At 34.3% G+C, this 17,164-nt stretch overlaps 1 protein-coding gene across 4 annotated transcripts in view; it reads left to right on the plus strand.

Moving 5' to 3' along the window:
• The window catches only part of LOC111064549 (inactive dipeptidyl peptidase 10-like), a 389,533-nt gene that overhangs the window by 334,062 nt on the left and 38,307 nt on the right, over positions 1-17,164 (plus strand). For all 4 annotated transcript variants that reach the window (XM_039442322.1, XM_039442323.1, XM_022352297.2 and 1 more), the window contains 2 exons: positions 4,411-4,794; positions 16,411-16,463. In XM_039442322.1, the coding sequence (XP_039298256.1) occupies positions 4,411-4,794; positions 16,411-16,463 (437 nt within the window). The remainder of the gene's footprint in view (positions 1-4,410; positions 4,795-16,410; positions 16,464-17,164) is intronic.

Consider the following 17,164-nt stretch of genomic DNA (forward strand, 5'->3'; position numbering starts at 1 on the left):
TGTGGAGGAGGAGGAGAGGAGGAAGAAAAGGAGGACAAGTTAGAGAAGAACGTTGAAGAGGAGGAAGAGGGGAAGAAGATCGCCTCTCAGTGAAAAAGTTGTTGGTTGGAGCACAGATAAACTAAGTCCTATATAAACTAAGTCCTGGTTGGAGTAAGCAATAGCGTGATGATGATGATGATGTTGTAAGTTCTATGATGACGATGATGATGATGATGAGAAAGATGATGTTGCATCTCCATGGCTTCACCGTCAAGCATCAAAGCTATCGCTGTCAAAGCTATGGAATGCTCCTTTTATCAATGGCTTCAATACTGACATTCCATAAAAGGATTACTGATCATTTCGCTCTCACAATTCACTTCCCAGTATTCACTGCCAAATTATTCCCTCACTGATGATTATGTCCACATACCGCAAGGCTGTGAATGATGGGAAAAATATAAAATTTCAGGAGGTTTCTGTAACTGTACTGGAATTGAAAAAAGAGGATTTTCTGGTACATTCAGTTAGATCACAGAAACTGTGCTGATAAAAGGCTTACCAATTTTCGGAGTTGGGCTCACTCCGATAATCTAGCGTTCTTGGGTTTTCCCAGTTATTCCATTCAATCAGTTGGTAAAATTTTCTCGTCACAAAGGCTACTGAAGACATATAAGTGAGTGGTCATCATTCATGAAACATAGCTCTATTATATGAAAAATACGATTTTCCAATGTATTTTTTCGTAAAAATTCGACTGAGTCACTGTCAATGTTGTAAAACCGTAACTAAAAACTGTAGAATTTGACAATATATGTGTGTTCTTATTTCAGTATTTTTTCGTTTTTTCACGCTCACAAAGAAAGAACCAGCCAATACTTGGTACTTCAATTACAGCTGGAAACTTTGAAGTGGTTATTACGAGATGTCTGTCAAATATGCCCGGACTTCTAGTGATTGTTTCGGGAACTGCTTGACAAAATAAATAACAACCTCGAACATAGGTTCAGTTGATGTCTTGTGAGGTGAACTTTGTAATATTCGATAATTTACGTCCAGAATCGTCAAAGGTCGCAGAATTTTGACAAGTTTTGAGAACAAGTTGGTTGTAAAAGTTCAAACTTGATACAGAAGTTTGGTGAAGCAGTTCGATACTCTACACTCAGCTTTGACAGCACTCCTTCGACTTGAGTTCAGTTTGTACGATACTGTATAATACAGTGATTGACATTGATTTACTACGATGAATAATTAATTAAATTTTGTCGATTCATACACAGGTGAAACAGGTGATTCATTCAACAGGTGTGCAAATATTATAATATATTAGCCGAAGTAGATCATTATTTTCCAAATCATCTTCACCGTTTCAAGTTATTGTCACTTGATTGATTACTTGCTAGGATTTTTACAGAACGCTGCATCATTCGAAAGATATTGCAATTCGAAATCACATTACTACTCAAATATCGGGGCACTGAGCTTCGCTCTGGAGTACAAGAGCATTGAAGCATAAAAGCATAGTTTATGATTATTTATTTATTGATACACAGAACACAATTCTTTAGAATGATTGGGGAAGGACCAACAGGCACAGCCCAAAACTCTTTCTTCCCCGAATTTTGATTTATACACTATAAATGACCCAAAAAGTAGGTTATCCATACACTTTTGAATTTAAGTCAAATTTTCAGTCCAAACATTTTAAATAAGGAAAGTTCGAATCTAGATTGTTTACAAACTGAATAGAATAACAAAATAACACTCACTAATCACTTATAACTGTAAAATAAAGAATAACCTTGAGAATGTTGATATACTTTAATTTAGAATGATATACTATGTTTGCTACAATATTTGTTAAATATCGGGGCACCGAGCTTTGCTCGTTATTTTTATTTATTGATAAACAGAACACAATTCTCTAAAATGATCGTATTTATATTTCACAGCTGGCTATACGTCATCTTATGAATTTCGGGGATGCGATATTTTGATTTTTCACATACTCACTCGCTCACTCACTTTTTTACTATCCACAGCTGTTTCAGCCAAGGATGAATTATTCTTTTAATGTCGTTCAGCGAGTTTTCCCAAGGATGAGACCTAGTGCAATCGAATCTTTATACCATAAACCTAGTATGTTCCAAATTTCGTGAAAATCGTTAGAGCCGTTTTCGAGATCCGTTAAACATAAATAACCAGATATGAAGATAGCCAGATATAAAAATAACCAGATATATATATATACAGAAATTTCTCGCTTGATATAATAGAAATAAAAAATAATGGATCTTGAATAAAATCATATCGTTGGTCATGTCAACAAATCAGATATGTTAATCAAGTCGATTAATCTCTTGATCGATAATATTTCTCTTGAGATCAGCTGATTGATTGCAATAGTTCAACAGCTGAACTTAAGTCTGTCTCACTCCCACACACGCACTCGCATCTTCCATTATCGACAGACGACGAAATTATCAGCTGTTTTACAAAGGATGAATAACTATTATCCTTTTCATGTCCTTCAGCGAGTTCTCTCAGGAATGAGACCCTGTGCAATCGAATTTTCAAATCAAGAACCCCTCCTATTTTGCAAATTTCATCTAAATCGTTAGAGCCGTTTTCGAGATCCATGGAGATAATTATAAGTAACCTAGTCGAGTAATAACCTAAGTAATAAGTCGATCAAAGACGGACATCTGTTAGTACATAAATTTTCCAGTACAAGCATTTTTTTATCTGATTGTTGTACTGCACATAATAAAGTATATTTTTTCTTATCAAACAATTACGTTACAATGTGTATTCGTGTTTTTTAATATTTTATTAATTTTAAAGGGTACTATAATTCTATTTCATAAATACAAGAAAGTAGCCCTGAATTCATACATTTTTTTCTTATCAATTTATTACCACTTCAGAAGTCATATGAGCTACTTATTTCATGATATCATGTTATTAAACACATAATTCAAACTTTTAAAACACAGATTTCCGATTTTTAAACAAAAACTCTTAGTTGTCCGCTTTTGAAACCAACTGTATTATATATAGATAAATACATACATAAATAAATACATACAGAAATTACTAGCTTAATATAATAGGATTGTGTATAATCTACGTACAATAAAAACACTTCACTTACATGGGCTTCTTTTCTACAAATTAATAATAATAATAATATCGAGTGACCTGGCTGGCTCAGGTCTGGTGTCAGAGTTTTCAGGTCGCAACTGATCAATTTCAGGGCCTCTGACATGACCTAACGACTGCTTTTTAGGCAGCCGGGACCGACGGCTTAACGTGTCCATCCGAAACACGGGAGTGGCCCGAGATAAATATCTTGCCCGGGCCGAATCATAAAGCCAGCATCTGATCCACTCGACTACGGCCACTCAAATTAATAAAAATATTACAAATTAATAAAAACAATGAATAAAACCTTGTAGTACCCTTTATTATTAAAAGCTTTGAAATATTTCAACAACGTCTAGTTTCGACCCCAACTTGAAAATGACCAAAGTTGGGGTGGAAACTAGTCGTTGTTGAAATATTTTAAGGCTGTGCAAAGGCTAAAAATAAACTTTCTATTCATGATATTATTCAAAGTTTTTCGATTTGTATATCATCAAGCTATCAAAATGAAAAAGTTTTCTCAGGAAAACATTTTTTTCCGATCATTACTTTTTGAGATATGAGCGCCTAAATTTTAAATTTTTGGGACAGAACATTTCAAATTCTGTAAGAGATAAATCCATGAGATAGATAGGATAGATTCTTCATGGTATTGTTGATCTAGTAAAACAAGAAATTTCTGAAAATATCAATTTTCAAGATAGTTATTCAATTTACTAAAAATAACCAAAAATAACTTTTATTAATTTAAACTTTAGTTTAGTTATTTTTGGTAAATTGAATAACTTTTTCAAAAATTGACATTTTCAGAAAATTTTGTTTTACTAGATCATCAATACCATATCCTCTAAATCTCATGGATTTATGTCTTACCGAATTTGAAATGTTCTGTCTCAAAAATTCAAACTTCAGGCGCTCATATCTCAAAAAGTAATGATCGGAAAAAAAGGTTTTCCTGAGAAAACTTTTTCATTTTGATAGCTTGATGATATACAAATCGAAAAATATCACGAGTAGAAAATTCATTTTTAGCCTTTGCACAGCCTCAAAGTTTTTAATAATAAAGGGTACAACAAGGTTTTTATCAATTTCTATGTACAATCTGTGCCTTTATGATGTATTCTCATCTTGGACTGTGTCACCTACAAATTTGGAAGAAAAATAGCACAAGGACTACCTTATTATTTTATCTACCAATGTTATTACATTAGTCTCATTTGTATTGCAAATAAATGAAATAAATAAATAAATTCTAATCTGATTGTGATCAATGATTTATTTCAGGAGCTGGTGGCCTCAACGCCGAACGAGCGGAACTGGCGTGGCATGGCGATTGCTCTTCTAGTGATCGTCGTAGTCCTGGGTCTGATCGTGCTCTCAATTGTGCTCCTCTCGCCTCCCGACGATGGACCTCGCCTGCTGGGTGCGAAGCTCTCCCTGGAGCAGCTGGCAGCCGGCCACCTGGTGGCTCCTGCACTCAACGCAACCTGGGCCACGCACACCGATCTCGTGTTCCGAGACGCGGCCGGTGGTCTCACGCTCTACAACGCTGAAAACCGCTCAGTTCGCCTGCTTATGACCAACTCAACCTTCCGACAGCTCAATGCCGTGGATTATCGACTGTCCAGCGACTTGAAGTTCGTATTGCTGATCTCCGACGTCCGAAAGGTGAGCTGAAATGAAAATATCAAATTGAATTTTTATTGTCCAATATTTTACAATCGATACAACAGTTGATATAATTATAGAGAAACAATAGTATAAGTAGATATCCCATAGTATAGGGCGTTTATGTCACAACTTTTACTGTTATCTCAAGCCGATAGTCCACGTAGTTCTTTCCCGTGAAGCTTCATAACCCTGGTAGTCTCTCATATTGTGCCTTACATACACTCTTACCCGGTCAAAACAGTAAAAATCAACAATAATCGACAGTAATCGGCTTGAGATAACAGTAAAAGTGGCGACATAAACGTCTTATACCATGGGATATCTACTTACGCCATTGTTTCTCTATGATATAATACAGTTGAACCGTTGACAGTCGATACTTTTGATATTATTAAAGCCCGGTTGCACAAAAGGCTGTTAAATTCTGATCGTGATTAATTAAACTCCATGAGTACCAATTACGAAATACTTTTTTGAAAAGAAGGCTTCTCTGATTTGTTCTCGTGACATTTGAACATAATTAAAATTAAACAGGCTTTTGGCTTTTGTGCAACCCAGCTTAAGTATAACAGATATAAATGGAAATTACTGAGATGATGCAATTATCGAAATACTAATCAATTAATAATTATTATTAAACGAAAATCTAAATTAAATGCTGTAGTCCACCCCGAAGACTTATTTTTGAATAGTAGCGCTCATCGAATTTCCATCTAGCTGTTTACCCTGTTGTCAATAGTTTGCAGTAGCAGAAGTCTTCGGGGTGAATTACAGCATTCAATTTGGATTCTCGTTTGATAATAATTATAACAGATATTATATAGTTGAATGAAAAAGACTAAGAAATTGTCAAAAAACCACTGATTTATTGATAATGAGAATAACCTTTTTTAGTTTTCAGAGATTGACAATGGTGTAATAATCGAAACCGGTCTTTCTCATCATCAATAAATCAGTGGTTTTTTGACAATTTTTTAGTCTTTCTCATTCAATATGAATAATTACCACAATATCAACTTCTCAACTACACAAAAAGTATTATATAGTTACTTATCATTACAAATAATATATGATTGAATATCGTAATGAATAACAACTAAGACTAAATCACAAAATTGCTTCTGATATGTCAATAGTGAGTAATATCATAGGGAAACAATAGCGTAAGTAGATATGCCATGGTGTAGGGCGTTTATGTCGCAACTTTTACTGTTATCTCAAGCCGATTACTGTTGATTATTGTCGAGTTTTCTGTTTTGTTTGGGTGAGAGTGTATGAACGGCACAAGATGAGAGACTACCAGTGTCATACAGCTTCACGGGAAAGAATTACGTGAACTATCGGCTTGAGATAACAGTAAGAGTTGCGACATAAACGCCCTATATCATGAGATATCTACCTATGCTATTGTTTCTCTATGGTAATATCTTAATTATCTGAGGCCCTTCATGAAAGCAGGCTTGAGCTCTGAGAAAGGGATATTCTTTATTAGGTGGAGTTACGTCTTTCAAAAGCTATGACGTAAAAGGTTATTGAAAGTGGTTACTGTTAGGATCACTGTCATCTGAATAGTCATAAGGTGCGTACAGACTTATGCGCCACGAACACACGTGAATTCAATTTTTATCAGTTGATACTAATTTTTTTATTAGAAAATAGTAAGTTTATAGTTTATTTTGAAGTGAAAATTGGGCTTGAAAGTGAAATCATAACGTCATTCTTTTTTCGAAACTTTTACCTTCAAAATGTAGGAGAATGACAGTTTTGGGCTATGCCTGTTGCATTCTCCCAATCATATTATTAATGTATGATTATGTTGATTTGAGATTGTCAATAAATAAGATAAATATATCTGAATTCGTACAGACACAGTAAAATACAGATAATATAAATCCTTGAAACTTCAAATTTTTTCTGATATTAATACCTGGTTTACCCAAGAATGTGATAGATTCAAGTATGGGGACAGTCCGACGTTAGCCAATCATCGCCAAGACCCTCTTCCACACACAGGCTTTGCCTTTGTGGAGAGTTTTCATGAAGTTCTTTAAAATATAATGTTGTATTTTCTGTAGCGACGATATATAGCAGTTGGATTTAGTTATAATGATTAATTAGTTAAGTTCAACTGTAAGTTTTATTTATGATTGTTTGGTTGCAGAAGATGTAACGTTGTTGTATGATATGAATATATCGTACAATTATTATATGTTGTATTATATATGTACAGTATTATATGTTGTACCCTGAAATCATGTATAATAAAAACCAATTTGATTTGATATAATAATCAAAGTATCAGCTGAAGAAAAGTGTTAGTGGCGCATGAGAGTACGCAACTTCAAATGAGTTTTTGACGCCATAGATCTCACATGTTTTGGTAATGAATGGAGCAGAAGCAGAAAAAGTATTAAAGGTGTCTCTTTCACAGATCTGGCGGAGCTGATATCTTTCATAAGTTATGCTCTCTCATTATTCCAGTCATGACAAAAACGTTGTGTGGCTCTGAGACTCTGAAGCCTGGTTTCTAGGCCACTTAATGAGGTCCGATCTCAACAAAAACTAAACTAGGTTTGAGCGGCAGCTGGGTCTAGTCAGATGCCTTCAAGTTGGTTTTGTCGTACGATGTTCTGTTGTTTTAGAACCAACTGCTGCACGAGCGTAGTTTTTGATTCGGTTAAATCAAGCCTAAATCAATTGGTCCATTGATTCTTCAAATGCAATATCGATTTAATAGTCCATTAGATTTAATAAGGATTACTTTTTCCAAACAGTTGAACTAAAATTATAGATTGAATCATCAGCTGATTCAATTGAAACATATCACAATAAATGACACCATACATTGATTAAAAGGGTTTATAGTCTCTGTTGGGGTATCTCATTCCATTTTTGTATTACAAAGGGATTGTAATTTTAATTTTATCATTGAGTTTTTTGTGGAAAACCAACTCTGGAGTAAGCGACCCTAAAGAGGCTCTAAATTAAGAGCCAGTTTCCGAGCTCGGGATTTGGCTAAGTTCTAGCATAGAGAAACAATAGCGTAAGTAGATATCCCATGGTATAGGGCGTTTATGTCGCAACTTTTACTGTTATCTCAAGCCGATAGTCCACGTAGTTCTTTCCCGTGAAGCTTTATAGCTTTATGAGGCTGGTAGCCTCTCATATTGTGCCGTTCATACACTCTTACCCGGTCAAAACAGTAAAAAATGACAATAATCGACAGTAATCAGCTTGAGATAACAGTAAAAGTTGCGACATAAACGCCCTATACCATGGTATATCTATTTATGCTATTGTTTCTCTATGGTTCCAGACTTTGAACAGCTGGAGTGAGAAAAGGGGCGTAGTCGTAGTCATTGTCATAGTCACGTTTGAATTGAATTTCGAAAAAATAGAAAAATTGAACACAAAAAAAATTAAGAGAAAATAGTGTAAAGTTTCAGATATTTTGAAATATTTATTTAAAATAAAATAAATATTTCATTTAGGAAGGTTTAGTATCGTGAAGGAAAAACGTTTCCAATTATAAAAATGAAAAAATAAAAACTGTGAATACTGTGATAAGAACTGCGACTACGCCCCGTTTTGGAAAGTCAGTTTTCTGACTCCAGCTGTTTAAAGTCTAGAACTTAGCTAAATCCCAGGCTCGGAAACCGGCCCTAGGTGTCCAAGAAATCGGACCTTAAGGGTACATCTATTCAGATCGGTCCGAATATTTGGATCGGTCCGTTTATTTGGTCCGATACACTCAGATAGCCTCTGAGTAAATTTTCATTGTGATTTTCATCAGCATTTATCATTCATACAGGGTATCATGGCATTCATAAATACTTTTCATTGTATTCATTTTATTTACATACCTAAAGATGACTCCAATTTAAAATTGAATAAAAAGACTAAGAAATTGTCAAATACCACAGATTTTATTGAAAGTTAGAAAGACCGGTTTCGGTTGTTACACCATTGTCAATCTATGATAAACTGAAACTAAATACAAGAGCCTCAGAATTTATACTAGTAGGCGAGCACTGCTATTGGTCAAGGGCATGAACGCCTGCCATTGGCCCAGCTAGCCACTCTCCTCCCACTAGTAAATTCGCATGGCTTTTGTTGGTGGGGAGTCCCTTGCAGGAAGGTCCCACCGCCTGAATATATAATTTATACCATCAATGGGCCTTACGACTGTCATACTTAACGGTGTATATAATAGAAACTTCACAAAATTGCGGTTTAAACAACAAACTCTGGAGTGAAACCTGACTCCAATTTGAAAATCACTGTCGATGTTCCCAGTTATGTGGTTCAATGTGTAAATTCGATCAACGTGAGATAAAAGAGATATTTCCACATAATTAATGTGCAACTGACATTATTTCTTCCATTTTACAGTCTAATTTTTTTAAATGTTATTCTTGTTGAATAAATAATTCGAAATTGGCTTCTCGGTTGCACTGATAAGTTATCGCCCTGATCACTCCTTCACCAGGTTAAAACTATAGGCTATTCAGTTGGCAGCCACATTTTATTGCTATGCTTGGTGTTAAAAGCGAGGCTAGTTCTATTGAAGGACTATGTAAATCTCTTATGTTCAAGTAAATCGCTTAGGTGAGAATGTGGAATCCAACCTGTAAGAATAAGCAGAAAGTCAATAATAATTATTGTCACGATTGGAATTCGAATTTGATTTTTCATGTTACAAAGATGAGCTTACATAAAAATAAATTATATCCCTATTATAACATAGTGGGTGAGGAATTTGCTTCACGTTATTATGGCAGTGTTTGTTTTGCAATGGTATTGCTATCCTGGTCTATCATTCAACAAAGCGGATATCGCTATCTCTCTCTCGCTTTGCTCTGTTGCCAGATCGTTTTTTAACAATTTAGAATTGATAATTAATTAACAAAATATTTTACCTTAATTATGCAAATTTCATTAAAAAATTATTGAAAAATATAATTTCTTTCTTAATAGAATAATATCGAGACACCGAGCTTCGCTCGTTATTTTTATTTATTGATAAACAGAACACAATTCTCTAAAATGATCGTGTTTATATTTCACAGCTGGCTATGTGTCATCTTATGAATTTCGGGGATGCGATATTTTGATTTTTCACATACTCACTCGCTCACTCACTTTTTAACTATCCACAGCTCTTTCAGCCAAGGATGAATTATCCTTTCAATGTCGTTCATCAAGTTTTCCCAAGGATGAGACCTAGTGCATTCGAATTTTTATATCATAAACCTACTATGTTCCAAATTTCGTGAAAATCGTTAGAGCCGTTTTCGAGATCCGTTGAACATAAATAACCAGAAATGAATTATATATATATTATATATATATATATATATATTATATATATATATATATTATATATATATAAATACAGAAATTGCTCGCTTAGAAGACATTGACAAGACAGAGGATCGGCAACGTTGTTCTCTTATCTTTCTTCACTGACATTATAACGTGCACCTCACTATAGCTAGTAGGCCTTAACAGACAGATGAATTGAGATGTATGTATCAGGCTAGCCACTATCGGTAGGACATGTACATATTAATGTTATCATGCACACACACACATGTTCATGCATGTTTTGTAACCAGCGAGAGGCTAAAAGAAACAACCAATAACAATAAATAACCCACTAGAAAATTACAAAATTATAATGATACATAGATAGCTCAATTTCAAATAGAGCAGCAAAGACAAAAATAAACAACAATGAAATAGAAGATACATAAACCTAACCTTGAAAAAATTTTCTGGAAGCCTTTCGCTGTGATGACACAACAATGTATGACGGTATGTGTATCATGCATGTCCTACCGTTACCGTCAGTGGACAGTCGATGCATAGCCCTATGTTATGTTTGACCCATTTTTATTCAAAACCACATGAGCTATTTAGTGGATAACTGACACAAAAATATGTTTGGTGGCATCGTTGTTCCAGAAATATGCCTCTTGAGACCCGTTGTTTTTCAAGACACTGGTTTACAACTAGTAGATGTTGTATTATCATGATGTATGAAATATAAAATCCATATTCAATTTACTATTCAATTCAATATCATTACGAGAAGATCTATTATACTGCTCCGGTGCAAGCATACGAGCGATCTTATTCATTTTTCACTCAAATGACCAAGTGTCTCGAATACCAGGATGAATTATTAAGAAGCACTGAAACACGCTAGACAGATGACAGGCAAAAAGCATCCACGTCATAACCAATTTTATACGCCACATCAGACAGACCTCAAGAAACAATGTACCACAAAACAGTGTGCAACCGCTTAAAAGAGTTGTGTAAAAAGATCGCAACATTTCAATTTGCTGCTTCAAGAGGAATAGGATTTTCCACGAGTCAAGTTTATTCCACACCGCCGTCTGATGCGTATCGTCACGTAATACGACTGCAGACGTTCAATTTACTCAACAAACGTCTGAGAAATTGAGAATGATGCAGATTCAAATTCAATTTATTGTTCACATTACTCGATTCAGTGCCGGTTGCACAAATCCGGTTAAATTTTAACCCTGATTAATTCCACGATTGCCAATCAGAGAATCAATCTTTTCAAAAACGCCTTCTCTGATTGGTTCTCGTGGAATTAATCACAGTTAAAATTTAACCGGTTTTTGTGCAACCGGGCCACATTCTTCTAGGATAATGATGTGAAAGATGTCTTACTATCCTGTGGAAAATATGATAGAGAAAATAATGCAAAAACCCTGAATGCGATGAGTTTGACAGTTACCATAGCCACCTCTAATACAAGGCCCCGGCCTACGATATTGCAACGTCGCAGTGTAGGCCTAGAATCTAATACATAATTGGTGAAAAAGATTTTAAAAAATACCAGCTGATCTTTTTCACCAATCATGTATTAGATTCTAGGCCTACGCTGCGACGTTGCAATATCGTAGGCCGGGGCCTTGTATTAGAGGTGGCTATGCAGTTACACATAATTTTGAATAATAACTTGCTGACTTCTACAGATCAGTCGGGGTAGGCGTTATCAAACTTTTGATAAACTGTTGACGTAGATAGATAGATATTTTATTCATTCAACACAGCATACTAATACACATGGACACAGATGAAAGTCGTCAAACTAAAGATACAGTCAACTGAATTCATGGTCAATACAAGTTTCCCCTACAAGCTGTAGGTAGTCATGGTACATTCTACAGGGTGTCTGATAAGTCACTCCCTATTTTTATACAGCTATAATCTCTTTATTAATGAACAAATTTTGTTAAAACTACATTTGTTAGATAGAGCAGTCCTTAAGGTTGTGTTCAACACCAATTTTCATTTGTTTCAGTTGAAAAATCTCCTCTCTCTTTACTGTGGAAGAACGAGCCAAAATAGCAGCTCGTTATGAGGTCTGGGGATCTGTGGTGCGAGTACAAAGGTGATGGAGGGCTGAACGAGGGATCCATACAACACTGGATGCAAAAACATTTAAAAATTGCCATTCCAAATTACTAACAACAGGGAGTGTCGCAGATGTAAGACGATCAGGAAGACCATCAACGTCTAGGACAGCAGAGAATGTTTGTAGAGTTCGTGAAATGTTCATGAGGAGCCCTAGGCCTTAGGCCTCTTTCACACGGCAGCATCCTGGCTCCTGAAGATCATATTTCATATTTCGCAGCTCTCAATCAGAAATCAATGCATCAAGGATCTCGTGAAAGTGATCTTTCACATTACTCTGTTGCAACGATTCTTAAGAAAGATTTCAGTGTTTTTGCATCCAGTGTTGTATGGATCCCTTGTTCAGCCCTCCACTACCTTAGTACTCGCACCACAGAAGATCCTCAGACCTCATAACGAGCTGCTATTTTGGCTCGTTCTTCCACAGTCAAGAGAGGGGGCATTTTTAAACTGAAACAGAAGAAAATTGGTGTTAAACACAACCTCAAGGAGTGCTCTATCTGACAAAAGTAGTTCTATCAAAATTGGTTCATAGATAGAGAAATTATAGCTGTTTAAAGATAGGGAGTGACTTATCAGACACTCTGTAGCTAGAATTATCCAGAACATGAATAACACAGTAAAAGTATAGTCACAAGAGTTAAGGGTGCTTGCATAGTGACGAGGTAGAGGTAGAAATAAGACATCAAGGTCGAGATAAAGGTACCTCAATGTAACACAAATACATATTGTGTTATGGACGCCCGCATGGTGATGATATCGAGGTAAGCCACGCGGTAACCCTCTATCTCGACCTCCTCACTCTGAGGGCGCCCCATAACACAACATGTACAGTATTTGTGTTACATTGAGGTGCCTCTATCTCGTCCTCGACATCTTACCTCTTCCCTCTTCACTACAGATGCAAGCATCCTCATGTTTGCCAGCAAGCAAATGATTATTTAGTTCATTTGTTTATTTTTATTCACCTATTAAATTAGTTTTTCGAATGTGAGAATATTGATACTGATGGGCACGCATACTAATACCATGACTGCAAAACAAATATTGAAACCAGCGACCTTAAAGCTGCGATTAGACCAAATTTATTAAAAAAATGTTAATAACTCAATCCTTTTAGATTATATTAGATTGCACATAACTTATCATACACATGATGAACATATGTGTTAGTCAACTTCCGTTCAATCTAATAGAATCTATAAGGATTAAGTTATAACCATTTTGTTGATAACTTTGGTGTAAATCCAGCTTGAAGATGCATACCTCTTTAATGTCTTTGATTGAAACTATAGACCTTATACAAATACAGTAATAGACTGGCTTCTCCACACATCTGTGTAATCACTTGTCAGCTGATTTATGATGAATAATTCCATAGTCTGATTTTTACTCTAATATTGGCGTATGAAGGAGGCTCCTTTTTCCTTTTATATTATTCTTGAAATGCAAATTTCCAAAAACCTTGTATATACGTCGACGCACAATTTAAAAGGAACATACCTGTCAAATTCATGAAAATCTATTACTGCGTTTCGCCGTAAATGCGCAACATATAAATATATAAACATATGAACATTTAAACATTAAGAACATGCCAAACCGTCAACTTGAATCTCAGACCTCACTTCGTTCCGTCAATTAACTGTTCATTCTCGTTTAAATAATCAATTATATTTTATTAAGCAAAAAATTATATTTTTGAAAAATTTCCTAATGAATTTTAATAATTGAGATGAAATATTTTGTTAATTTTTATTAATTCTACATTGTAAAAGACAATCTGACAACATACCAAAGCGAGAAAAAGATTGCGCTATCCGCTCTGTTGAATGATAGACAAGGATAGCAATACCATTGCTAATCAAACACTGCCATTATAACGTGGACCTCACTATAGTTAGAATTATCCAGAACATGAATAACACAGTACAAGTATAGTCACAAGAGTTGAGGATGCTTGCATAGTGACGAGGTAGAGGTAGAAATGAGACATCAAGGTCGAGATAGAGGTACCTCAATGTAACACAAATACATATTGTGTTATGGACGCCCGCATGGTGATGATATCGAGGTAAGCCGCGCGGTAAACCTCTATCTCGACCTCCTCACTCTGAGGGCGCCCCATAACACAACATGTATTTGTGTTACATTGAGGTGCCTCTATCTCACCCTCAACCTCTTACCTCTTCCCTCTTCACTACAGATGCAAGCATCCTCATGTATGCCAGCAAGCAAATGATGATCTAGTCATATTATCACATCATTTCATTTTCCATACACAAATAAAAATGTTATGTGGGCACCATCCAGCAAAAAAATAATAAAATTACAGGGTTGAAATCAACTTACAAGGGTAGTGACGTTAAGTTTCGATTTATTTTGATCAGATCAAAACTTATTGAACAGATCCTTTATGTCACAACAGGAATAATAAAATAGGTTCTTTTTTGTATAAGTACTAGTAATTTTCTTCTATATAATTCCCAATGAGCCCAGTTAATTTTCAAAGAGTCATGAACTTCAATTTTTAACTTCAAGCACTCTCTCTCTCCCCTCTCTTCTTCCTATCTCTGAATATATGTCTTCACCTTACTTCTTCCCTTTTTTTTCTTTTCAATTTTGTTTAGTTTGATTAGTCAACTCTTTTTTTATTATTTATATTGAACTTATTCTTTCTATTCTTATTTTAATAAATTGAACTTTTTTCTTATTTTAATTGGAATTATTTATATTGTACAATACGAATAGCCTATAATGATATAAATAAGTAGTATTTTATTTTAAGATTTAGCATGTAATTCTGAAGTTTGTTTAATTTCTGTATAAGCTGTTTTTGTTGTATTATTCTTCTTTATTATTTTGTGTGGAGTGCGGTTTTGGGCAGTATGTGCCTGTCGCATCCACACTGATTAACTACATTAACTACAATGTATGTATCTTTTTTCCAATAAATTAAATAAATTAAATTAACTATAGAATATTGACTGTTGTATCCAAAAGCTTCCCAGAGACTCTAATCAAAGTATAGAAATTGTCAAAATATGATTGCTTGTATTTTGGAATTTCAAGTTTATCCTACTACACTTTCATTGATCAGAAGACAGCTAATTTACACAAGCAGTAAACTGATCAATGCAATACCTTTCGACTTAGATTTCAAAATTAGTAAAAAGAGCGTCAATGAGTGGATTAAGAGGGAATATTTCTTTACCTTGAATATGGCAATTGTATTTTGGAATTTCAAGTTTATCCTACTAAACTTTCATTGATCAGAAGACAGCTAATTTACACAAGCAGTAAACTGATCAATGAAAAACCTTTCGATTTAGATTTCAAAATTAGTAAAAAGAGCGTCAATGAGTGGATTAAGAGGGAATATTTCTTTACCTTGAATATAGCAATTCAATTTTAATTCTTTTATTATTATTTTATAGTATTTTCTCTGCACAATATTCGTTTGATTTTTTATGATTCTGCTGTTATAAAGTTTTCATTGTAATAATTAGTTAAATTGAACCTTAACTTTCTGCAATATTTCAAAATATTATGTTTTTCTTTTACTGTTTTGCAACTCTCACCAGCGGGCAAAGATTTTCTTTTTGCTGGTGATGCCTAGATTTTATATTTTATTTTTATTTTATTCAAGTATATGTATGAGTAATTATGTTTATTTAATCATATTTTTAATGATATGTCATATAATAAAGAGTTTGTAATATGTTTTCAATATTCTAATTGGCAATAAATGAAATTGAATTGAATTTTGGTTGCAAAATTGCTGCAATGAGAGTTATACCCACTTCAATAATTCAATTAATCAACGGTGAGTGATCGCCTGAAAACGTAACGTAACGAAAGCGTAAGCGTAACGTATGTGTAACGAAACGTAAGCGCAACGAAACTTAAGCGTAGCGTAAACTCATTTTGCTGACGGTAGGTGAAATAAATTAGTAACTGACTGATTTGTTTCAAGTGTAGAATCAATATTTCACGCTTGAACTTTAGCCAGCATTTCGCTAATTAGAACGCAAATTAGTTACTGATGAATCTAATGCCAATCTGGAATGTTTTGAAATCATTATCCGATATTTGTTGTTTCTGTGTTCTGAGTATACGTCCTCAATAATAAGGTTTTTATTGTCTGTTTTAAAGCATTACACGAATACGATTGAGGCCAGATATCACATTTTTGAGGTTTCAACACAGTAAGTATTGCAAACTTAATAAATTATCTTTGTCCTAAACTTTTCCGCTTAAAATAGAATAAGTTATCCTTTCCAAAATAAATAGTACTGACAATATCTCTTATAATATACAATATTATAGTGATACACACCTAAAATAGTCCAATCTGTTTTAAATAGAATATGTTATGTTTTCCAAAATAATAGTATCGACAATTTATCTTACAATATATGATATTATAATGAACCACACAAAAATAGTCCGATCTGTTTTAAATAGAATATGCTATGCTTTCCAAAATAATACTATTGACAAAATATATTTAAAATATACGATATTATAGTAAACCACACAAAAATAGTCCAATCTGTTTTAAATAGAATATATTATGCTTTCCAAAATAATAGTATTGACAATTTCTCTTACAATATACGATATTATAGTGAACCACACAAAAATAGTTCGATCTGTTTTAAATAGAATATGTTATGCTTTCCAAAATAATAGTATTGACAATTTCTCTTACAATATATGATATTATAATGAACCACACAAAAATAGTTCGATCTGTCTTGTATAGAATATGTTATCCTTTCTCAAATAACTTGTATTGATAATTCATCTTATTCTCTTCTTGTTTGTCTCTTTCCAATATGCCTTTATAGCGTTGGGGTATGGGGTAGCCTCGACCCAGTTCTTCCATACCCGTCTGACCATCGCC

The sequence above is a fragment of the Nilaparvata lugens genome, chromosome X, assembly GCF_014356525.2.
Source record: "Nilaparvata lugens isolate BPH chromosome X, ASM1435652v1, whole genome shotgun sequence".
NCBI classification, from domain to species: domain Eukaryota; kingdom Metazoa; phylum Arthropoda; class Insecta; order Hemiptera; family Delphacidae; genus Nilaparvata; species Nilaparvata lugens.